Below are 10,199 nucleotides of genomic sequence, written 5' to 3'. Positions count from 1 at the left end.
GGAGCTGTGCTGGGATAGCTGGATCCGAGACCTGCGGCAGGAAGGACAAGACCCAGACCTGCTCATCAAAGGACCTGTCCTTGTATTGAGAGCTTCACAGCCCCAGGGGACGGTCTGGGCTCCTCCAGGCAGGACATGATGATGAGGACGATGGCGATGGCCCAGGAGGGGACAGCCAGGCTGCTGTGGGCACCACGTCCCTGCCCTCGGGCAGGCAGATGTCCCTGGGCAAGCCACGGTCCCCAGCACGGCCACCACGGGCAGCAGCACCCGCCACCACCAGTCCCACGGGAAACAGCTCCCTGTGGGGACGGGGACGGGGATGGGGACGGGGCTGTGCCCACAGGCAGCAGCGTCTGCCTGGCAGGGGCCGGGCGCAGGCAAGGAGGTGCTACCGGGCACCTGGGGCTGAAAGGCGCCGGGTCAGGAGCGGGGCCGGGCTGAGCATCGCCCCGGGGGGCAGCAGCGGCCCCACAGCCCGGGGGGGGCCCTGCCGGTGCGGCTGGTTACCGGCGTGGGAGCAGGCCTGGAAACATTCCCGCTTCGTCTCAAAGTTGTTCCTGTTGCCGCCGCAGCCGCCGTAGATGAACTCCTCGCACCGCTGGCTGGACGCGTTGTAGAAGAAGCGGATGAAGAGCGCCTTGCAGTTCCCGCAGACGGAGGGCAGGTAGCAGAAATCTGCGTGGTCGCGGGGGCCGAGGTGAGCCGAGGACGGGGACCCCGCCAGGCTCAGCGCTGCCCAGCGGGGCAGGGTCTGCTCTGGGCCCCCAGGAGCCCGGCAGAGCGATCTGTGCGGGGGTCCCACCCCACGCGGCACCGAACCCCTCTGTACCCAGGGCCAAGTCTGCGCCCACCCTCCCCAGGGAACCGCATCCCTCACCCCACTCAGGGGCAGCCCTCGGGGAGGGCATCTGCGAGCCCGGCTCACCGGGGAGCCCTTCCCACCGTGCTGGGCTCGCCCTTCTGACCGGCCGCCCGGGGCTCAGCACCAGCCCCCCGCCCGGCACCGCTGAGCCCTCACCGAGCACCGGCTCCTGGCACGTGTAGCCGCACTTGCTGGGGCAGCACTTGGTGGCACCGGGGCAGTCGGCATCACCAGCACAGTGGGAGCACGAGGTGTCCTTGCGGCAGGAGCTGCAGTCCTTGTCCAGGAGGTTCTCCACCTCCGGGATGTGGTAGCAGTATCCGGGCTTTTCTGCGGGACGCAGCGGCCGGGATGCTGGGGAGGGCCACGGAGCAGGGGCTGAGCAACCCCCCGGGACCCCAGCAGGACCCCAATTGCCCCAGCCCCGTGGTCACCCTGCACCACGCCGGGCAGCGGGGAGCACCAGCACCCAGAGCATCCCTGTCCCCGGGACGTGCCCCAGCGCACTCACCCGTCCCCGTCGCCGGCTCCGATCTTCCAGGCGCACGCGGGGTCGGGCCAGACTGTGCCAAAAGGGGGATCAGGGCCGCGAGGAGGAGGAGGAGGAGGCAGGCTCGCAGCGCCATGGTGCCCTGGGTGGCCGGGTCTGGGCCCCAGGTGCGTCAGGCTGGGATTTAAGGTGCGCCGGCAGGGTGGAGGGAGCAGGGCTGGCACCCGAGTCCTGCTAATTCCTGCCGTGAGGGTAACGAGCCGCACCCAGGCAGGGCCCGGCCTCCCCAGCGGCATCCCAGCCGCAGCCCTCGAGCCGGGGGGACCGGTAGGACGGGAAGGCTGCGCTGCTGCAGCCCTCGGGGCACCCAGCCCCGGGGTGCCAGGGCCAGGCTGGGGACACCCGGTGCCCGCCCGCAGCCCCTTGCGGCCCTGGCGCAGCCGTCAGCCAGGGACGGGCCCCTCCAGGCCTTGGGTCACCTCCTTCTCCCGTGCCCCCGCAGCCGGGTGCGGTGCTGGCAGTGGCGTGGCTGCTGGCCGCGGCACCGGGCTCGCAGGGCACAGGGCAGGCGGGCCCCCCGCACCCAGCGCACGTGGGCGGGCGTGGGGTGAAACCAGCAAAGTGAGAGAGAAGCAGATTAAGCTCTTCCCATTCAGCAGGAATAATTGTCTTCCTAATTAGTGCTGTAATTACTGTCCCACGGGGAAGCAGAGAGAGAGGAAAGCTCTGCAGGGAGAGGCAGGAAAGTTGGACCCGGGTGGGGTGCGGAGGAAGGTGCCCCCGACCTGCCCTCACCCCACCGCAGCTTTTCAGTAACATTTCGCCAAACACCGAGGTCAGAGACCCCCCCCCGCAGCGTCCCCGGTTTCGGACACCAGAGACGAGGCAAAGCCTGAGCGGGGCTGGAACCCAGCCCAGCCTCACCACGGCCACAGCCCAGGGATGGGGGACACAAGTGGGGACGTGCCGGCCCCCACCTTGGTGCTGCCAGGGCTACAGCTCGGCGGCTGCCCTCCGCGCGTCTCCCACAGCCCCCAAGCTGCCCGGGAAATCCCCTGCTTGCACAGAAACTCACAGCCCCGCGCCCGGCAGGAGGGCAGGGTCACGAAGCCAAAATCTACCAGGCTACATTTTTCCTGCTGCTATCTCTCCGCGGCATCTCCTCTACCCAGGTGATGATCGTACCAGCTGGGGCCGTACTGCACAGCAGCCCCTGCAGGGGTGACGGAGCCGGGGCCGAGCAGAGGCGTTGCTCGGAGGAGCTGGGGCAGGCGGCACGGCAGGGGTTTGCCTGAGGGAGATGTCGGGGAACCGCGCAGCCAAAAGCCCGGCACCACGCAGCTGCGTGGAGGGCCCCGTCCTGCCCTGGCCCTGGGGACGCGCAGCCTGAGTCACGGGCAGCAGCGCGGGGTGAGCGTGGCCGGACCTCCGCCCCGGCAGAAACAGCGACCGGGCGGCCCGGGGAGCACCCAGGAATGCGGCACCTCCCGGGGCGGGCCTGCGGCTGGGGCTGTGCCACCCGGCGGTGCTGGGGCCGTGCCACCCGGCGGTGTCACCGCGGGGCTCCGGGTACAGGCAGAGCCGAGCTGTGGCCGGTCCTGGGATCCCATGGACGGGAGCAGGCGAGAGGCAGCTCTGGCACAGGGACGGGGACTCAGGCACCACCTCGGCTCCAGCAAGGACCGGTGCCCAGGCAGAACCCATTCCCCACACGGCCTCCAGCTCCCTGCCCTGCGCTCCGGCTGCCCCACCGAGGTGTGGGGTGGTGGCCACCGTCCCTCCTGGGCCAGGCTCAGTCCCCAAACACGGGTGCAGGCTGCCGGCAGCACGGGGCTGTGGACCATGTCCAGTCACAGGACGTCCCTCGGGAGCCAGCGTTTGTTCCCGGAGGCAGAACAATGCCCGGAGAGCTGCCAGGGCACCACGGGCCGCTCCACACCGCCTGGCCCGGGAGCCACCTCCAGCTGCCTCGCAGAGCCCAGCCCCGCACTGGGGTCCCCCCGGCCCTGTCCTGTCCCCCAGCTGCCCTCACGGCTGCGCCGGTGCCCGTGGGTGCTCTGGGTGCTGCAGCACGGCTCGGCTCGGCTCGGCACGGCACAGCTCAGCCCTTGGGGCCGCTCAGAGCCCACAGCCAAGCACCGGGGGCACGCAGCTGCGCCGTGGTCCCACCTGAGCCTCCCTGTGAGCCTCGTCCAGCGGCACCGGCGCACAGGAGGGAGGGGACGGGGGGGTCACGCTCAGATGGAGCTGGGGCAGGGACGGGGTCACGGGGACCAACCCCTGTCCCGGGGAGGATTTAAAGCCCTGCCTGCGCCTCGCAGCAGCCTGGTGCTGCCAGCCCTGTGCACCATGCGGCTGCTGTCGCTGCTCCTGCTCCTGGGGCTCTGCTGCCTCTGGGCCCGGCTGGTGGCTTCAGGTGAGAGGGGGACAGGTCCATGGGGGGTGCCCAGCCGCACAAAGAGGGCCGAGCACGGCTGTGCCTGGGGTGCAGCGTCCCACACAGCGGTGCTGCCCCCCCCGTGTGACCCCAAACCTCACAGCCCAGGGGCACCCGGGGGCTTGGGCCCTCCTCGCCCTCCAGGGCCCCGGCATGCCGCAGGGTTGGGACGCTCCTGCCGCTCCCCAGGTTTCACCTAGCTCCCGCCTGGACCCCCACTGAGGACCCCGCTTGTGCAGCCGCCTGGCGCCGGACAGCTGGACGGACAGACAGCTGGACACGGAGGCATCCTTTGGCTGCAGGACGAGCACCCATCACCCTCCATCCCCTCCTGCTGCACCCAGCTCAGCACCAGGCACGGCTGTCTCTTTGCCTCTTCCTTGCCAGTAAACCCAGTCTGCAATGAGCACCGGTGGCTCCTGCTGTGTCAGTCTCCTGGCAAGCCCCCTCTGGCCCCGCGGGCCCCCCAGCCCTGCGGGAGGGATGTGCCACAGCAGCCGGCCAGCCCCGGGGCCCGCACACGAGTCCTGCCTGCAGCCCACAGGCTGGGCTGCTGCTGCCAGGACCGGGCTCATTCCTGTTCCCAGAGCCCCTCCTGCAGCAGACGCCTGGCAGGACCCCGCTGTGTCCCCACAGGGGACTTGGCCTTGTCCCTGGAGCTTGCCCAGGGCCCCGGGCGGCCCCAGGGGGCACAACCAGCCCCAGCCTCTCCCCGGTTCAGCTCTGCTGCTCGTCCGGGCTGTGAAATACCAGGGGTGTTTCTGGGTCTGCGTGGATGCAGCTGGGAACGGCTCCTCCCGCAGCACCAGCAGGCTTCGAGCTGGTGCAGGCAGGACCCCCAGAGCCCCCAGGGAGCAGGGTGCAGTGCGGCACCCGGGCGCTGGCACGCTCTGCTCCCGGGCACCAGGGACTGTGTCGGAGCCGCACCTGAGCGCCGTGAGCGGTGCTCCCCCAGCTCCTGACCCCGCTGCCAGCGAGTCGTGGTCATGGTGCTGCGGGCACAGCCAGGCTCCAAGGGGCACGCGAGCTTGTGGCCGGGACCCGGCCGAGCCCTGCCAGCACGGCTGCTTTGGGAGGTGCCCTGGTGCCAGGAAGCCCCAGGGGGCTGTGGGGACCCCGCAGGGGGCTCTCCTGGCCCAGGGAAGCTCTGCTGGTCCCGGACGTGAGCCTGGGCTGCGCTGTCCCTGTGGCTCTGCCTCGGTGTCAGAATCACGTCTCCGCAAAGGACCCCAGGCGTGGGAGCTCCAGCATCCCCTGGGCAGGGCTGGGGCCGCCCCAGACGGCCGTGCCATGCCAGGCACTGTGACAAGGGACAGCTTGTCGTGCTGAGCCAGTTGCCCAACGTGGGATTTATTTGGAAAGAGAAGGTCCTGCCCAGAGCGACGTTGGTGCCCAGGACCAGCCCTGGCAGAGGGAGGCAGAGACGGAGGCAGGGGGCGGCCGCCCCACGCGCCCACCCGCCACAGGCGCTCCTCACCCTGCAGCATCGGTCACCAAGCGTCGTCACTGCCGTCACCCCCACCGTATTCTTCACTGTCGTCATCGTCACCGTATCCGTCATCATCTCTATAGTCATCGTGACCCTCGCCATCATCTTCATCATCGTCACCATAGCCATCGTCGTCGTCATCATAGCCATCATCATCCTCACCCTCATCTTCATGCTCGTTTTTCTCGTCGCCATTGTCGTCATCGTCGTTGTCACCATCGCTGTCATCACCCTCCTCGCTGTCACCATGGTCAGACTCGGATTTCTCCCCCGACTCGGGCTTCTCCCCACTCTCCGGCTTCCCCCCAGCCTCTGGTTTTCCTCCTGCCTCTGGCTTCTCTGCCACCACAGGTTTCTCCCCAGCCTCCGGCTTCCCCCCAGCCTCCGGCTTTTCCCTGCTCTCCGTTTTCCCTGCGCTCTGCGTTTCCCCCCCTGCCCCTGGCTTTGACACAGTCTTTGGCTTTTCCCCAGCCTCCGCCTTCCCCCCGCACGCTGGCTTCCTCCCCGCACTGGGTTTCTTCTCAGTCTCCGGCTTCTCCCGCAGCAGAGGTTTGCTCCCCGGCGTGGGCTTCCCCCCGCTCTCGGCTCCGGTCCCTGGCACAGGCCTGGCGGCCGCCGGCCATGCCCCGCGCGGGCGCTGCTCCGCGCTGCCCCGCTCTGCCCCCGGCTGCTGCCCCCCGGCCGCGGGGTCGGGCTCCTGCCGGCGCGGGGCGTCCTCCGGCTGCGGCCGAGTCGCGGGGACGGCGGAGGCTGCTCCGGGCACCCCTGGGTGGGAAGAGAACGGGGCCGTCAGCGCCCAGAGAGCCCCTGGGTGCCAGCGGGAGCCGCCCGGGCAGCCCCTGCAGGAGGGGTGGAGGAAACGGGAGAGGGCTGAGACACTGACAGCAGCAACACAGAATGAATGTGCGAGGTGGTGCTCAGCCAGGGCACGGGCACGTTGCTAAGCGTGTTTCTGAAGCAAGCACGCGCGCCTTGCCGGTAAGCAGTAACAAGGGAGCCCAGAAACGGAGCTGCAGCACGCAACACGCTGCTGCCGGGCATCGCCCGCCTCTCGGCAGCTCTCTAAAACAGGGAACGGGACCGAAGTACCAGAAATGAAGGCGTCAAAACCCCTGACTTGCTGGAGAAAGGTGAGCTATAGCACAAGCTTTACAACAGCCTATAACCAAGACCAAAAGAAATTCAGGTTTCTAGAGAAGAACATTCAGAAAACGATGAAGACGTTTCTGCAGACGCGTTTCCATTAGAGTGCAATGGCCCCAGCATCTCATTACAGAGCAACAGCCCATCTGGCCCACGCTGAGCCGTTATTGCCCAGTAGTTTAAGCTCTAAAATAAAACAGCCCAGGTGGCAGCAAGCACAGGAGCATTCTGGAAGAAGAAGCTCAGCAGAATTTTAAACACTGCTCTAAAAATCAGTTCACTGTTCATTCAGAAAGAAATGCAATTTTCATTTCTTCGGAAGTTTGCCATTATTCCCGAGGGGAAGAGACAAAAAAAAAAAAATGGTTCTGAGGGAATTTCCCCTCTTCCAGACGCGCGCCCCCCTCGAGGCTGCGCACCCTCGGGGGGTGGCTGGGAGCGTGCCTGCAGCACACCACGAGCAGGGAGCCGGGCAGCCAAGGGGACACCCGTGTGCGTGGACACAGCACTTGCCCCGTTCAGGCTCTAACAGCTGCCTGCTTTCATTTTGATGCAGAAATGCCCAGAGCAAAGCAGTCGTGGCTGGGGCCCCGCGGGTGACAGCCCCCTCAGCTGCCCCCTGCCCAGCCAAGGTCTCGTCTCGCTCCTGCCTCTGGTTTGGTCCAGCCCACGGCAGCCCTGGGCTCTGCCAAGGGAGCTGCTTCTGCCCGACGAGACAGGAGAAGCATCTCCCCAGCACCGCCGCGGCTGCAGGCTCCGTCCCCCATCTGGACGCTCCCAAAAAAAAACAAACCCCGGCGCCAGCGGCCCCCGGCCCCACCAGCTGCTGCGGCTGGGCAGCGCCAGGCTGCACCCTCCTGGTGCTCAGGGCAAGTGGGGCCCCAGCCGACGGCACCAGGAGAAACAGCATCAGGAGGATGTTAGAGAATGCGAGAGGAGCCTCGGCGGCCGGAACACAGCAGACACTCAGCATTTGCCCGGCTTTTAACGCCTGGCAGAACTCAAAGATCACACGACATAAGCAAGGGTTAAACCTCACGAGGGCTGCAACCCTCCGCAGAAAGCTCTCGTAAACGCCAGGGTTAAAGCAGACACTAAAGCACACGCCACCCAAGACCCAGGCTGTCTCCTCGGGGCGCTGGGGCGTGCCGTGCTCACCTGCGGCAGGCGCGGCGTGCAGCGGGGCGCTCAGGGCCAGGAGCCCCAGCAGGAGGCTGCCGCTCGCCCGCATGCTGCCGGCGCGAGTGCCCGGGCGGCGCCGGGCGGGGATTTAAGGTTCCCCCCCGGGAGAGGCGGCGAGGGCCGAGGAGGCGGCCCCAGGAACCTCCCACGTCCCGCCGCAACGCCGCTCACCGCGGAGACGCTCGGGACGCCGGCAGCACCCCGGCTGTGCCGCCACGGAGCGGTGGGAGAGGATGCTGGACAGCCCGGCCGCACGCTGCAGGCAGCCCCCGGAGGCTTTACCGCCGCTTGAGGCCGTGACCCAGCCCTCCCTCGAGGCCCACTTTGGTCTGTTCTTCGCAGGCATCTTCCCCTTCGCAGGTGTTTGTGATGCCAAAAGTGCTTTCCCCCTGGGGGGCACTTTCCCAGCTCCAAGCAGTGCTCTGGAAGGCGTGAAGGAGCGTCCCATCGCCCCGAGGAGCTCAGCGCTCCACGTGCACGTTTGCGCTGCTGGTTTTGTAACTTTTTATGCTTTAAAAACAGAAGGAAAAAGTTCTCTTGACAGACAGAACACTCCGTGCTGCAGCACGGCCAGTTGCAAAAGGCAACGCGCGGGGCAGTGCGGGGGCCGCGTGCCTGGAAGTGGGAAGGTGCAGGGCCCAGGTGCTGCCCAACCTGCGTGGGAGGAAGGCTCCGTGCTCTAAGTGCAGGTTTCCTCCACTCCTTGTGGCCGTGACTCAATTCCGGTGCTATTTCCCTGCAAACTTCCCGTGTCTGCCACGTTCCCGCACTCCGTGCGTCACAGCCCCAGGGTCTACCCGGGCAGGTGCCCCGGCTGCGTTACTGCTGCAGCCGGCGGTGCTGAGCAGGGCCCCGCACCGCACCGCCCCTGCGCCCTGCTGCTTCCCGCACCGCCCGCGGGCATGCGGCGCTGCCGTGGGACCCCCACATGGCGGGGAGCTGTCGTGCCTTGGAAAATCCATCCCCAAAAATCCAGGGTCACCTTTCTGCAGGTGTAAGTGCTGTAGTTCCACAGCCAGGTTACACGGAGCATGCCAGATTTGCCTCCTAAAGCCCCTCCCCAGCCACCAGAGCGCTGGGGCGCTCCCTGCGCAGCCCCTCGGTGACCACAGCTCCCCGGTCTCCGCCCGGCTCGTGACCGGACCCGAGCTCCCAGAGGTGGCACCGGCCGCAGCCGGCACTGACACACGCCGGCCTCCAAATGCTCCGGATGAGACATTGCAGGGGCTGGTAATGATAACTCTGCAATTATCTCCATTACTCTTTAGCCACAGATTCCTATCTACTTCCTCTCTACCTCAAAAAGTGACCAAGGTGCGGGGTGAAATCCAGCCGGTGCGAGCAGCCGTGACTCACGGGCGTGACCTGAGCGGCAGAGCGGCTCCCTGAGGAGGGCTCCCAGGGGACACCGAAGGCACTGCTTCGACGGGCACTGCTGCGCAGCTCCAGCACGACCCAGGGCTCCGTATCTCAGGTCACCTTACAGTACCGGCACGCACACCTCCCAGCCGACAGGTCTGCACGTGAAACGTCTGCTTTGTGCTCGAGCAGAACCCCGACCAGACACCTAGGGCCAGTATTGCTTCCTCCTCCTTTGCAAATCCACTGCTGCTGATTTACCGCAGGGGAAAAAAAAAAAAAAAGGGAACCAAACACAAACCACCAAGCAACAGCCAACCACCTCAGTAGGTATTCAGGAAGAACAGAATTCGTGCATTCATCGGTTGTGCAAATAAAGTTGCTAATAATTTGGAGCAACCAAAATTGCATGGAAAAAGCCCAGTACTGACAAAAATGAAGCCATGGCAACACGGTGACCAGCACGGCCACACGGCGGGTCTGGGTTGTGTCACCGCCTCACCTCATCCGGGCAAAGCCACCCGACCACACGGGCAGCGAGGGGAGGACAACGGCAGGAGGCTCCCGCCCCGCAGGCAGCGGGGGCGCACGGGCAGCTGCGTTCGGGGACAATTCGCTGCCGGTGGCACCCGGCCTTCCTTCATCACCCCCACAGCAGCTTCCCCCTGAACACAAGACGCCTCAATGTTGCGTGTCCCTAAGTCTCGTTTATGTATCTGATTTATCTGATTTATCTTGGAAGCAACAAAGAGACACGACTACCGCAACAGCAAGCTCGCCTCCCAAGGAGAACTTTAACGTCATGCCAGCAGAAAGCCCCGCTCCTTCAGCGCCGCGCAGGGCCCGGCGAGCCCCGCGTGGCGCTTTGGGTTTTCACTTTGCAGCTGGCGGGGCCGGGAGGCCAGGCAGGGCCCGGGGCCCGGTGCAGGCACCCCCGGGGACGAACGCGAGGCCCCGGGAGGCGGCCGGCCGCTCGGGGGGCTCGGCTCGGTCCCACCGGGGCCGCGCCCCGCGGCACGGGGCCCTGCAGCGGCTGCGGGACGGCACGGCCCCGCCGCCAGCCCCGGCCCGGGGCCCGCCCAGCTCCCGGGTCAGGGGCAGGCTCCGGTCCGCGGCCGGGCACGGCGAGCACCGGCGGCGGGGGGCGCGGCGGGGGGGGAGCGGCGCCGGGACCCGGACCCGGACCCGGACCCGGACCCGGACCCGGCCGAGGCGAGGCCCGCCCGGCCGGAGG

The 10,199-nt window shown here is 67.2% G+C and overlaps 2 protein-coding genes across 5 annotated transcripts; both read right to left on the bottom strand.

Moving 5' to 3' along the window:
• Positions 1-65: 65 nt before the first annotated feature.
• SPINT4 (serine peptidase inhibitor, Kunitz type 4) lies at positions 66-1,655 on the bottom strand. Of its 4 annotated transcripts, XM_083801983.1 has the most exons (4): positions 1,377-1,655; positions 1,022-1,219; positions 511-678; positions 66-408 (listed from the first exon to the last, which is right to left on the bottom strand). In XM_083801983.1, exons 1-4 carry the CDS (start codon positions 1,489-1,491, stop codon positions 392-394), a joined length of 498 nt encoding a protein of 165 aa, XP_083658109.1. In that variant the 5' UTR covers positions 1,492-1,655; the 3' UTR covers positions 66-391. The 4 variants fall into 4 exon arrangements, with proteins under 4 accessions (XP_083658109.1, XP_083658107.1, XP_083658108.1 ...); XM_083801981.1 differs by having other exon boundaries at positions 66-678; XM_083801982.1 differs by having other exon boundaries at positions 66-678; positions 1,022-1,195.
• A 3,454-nt stretch (positions 1,656-5,109) lies between these two features.
• On the bottom strand, positions 5,110-10,142 carry LOC310882764 (uncharacterized protein). Its single transcript, XM_083801977.1, has 2 exons — positions 7,583-10,142; positions 5,110-6,046 (listed from the first exon to the last, which is right to left on the bottom strand). The coding sequence occupies exons 1-2, from the start codon at positions 7,653-7,655 to the stop codon at positions 5,283-5,285; spliced, it is 837 nt and encodes a 278-aa protein (XP_083658103.1). The 5' UTR covers positions 7,656-10,142; the 3' UTR covers positions 5,110-5,282.
• Positions 10,143-10,199: the final 57 nt, after the last annotated feature.

Source organism: Anser anser, assembly GCF_964211835.1.
Source record: "Anser anser genome assembly, chromosome: 16".
Classification (NCBI taxonomy): Eukaryota; Metazoa; Chordata; class Aves; order Anseriformes; family Anatidae; genus Anser; species Anser anser.
This window is presented reverse-complemented; position numbering and strand designations above follow the sequence as displayed.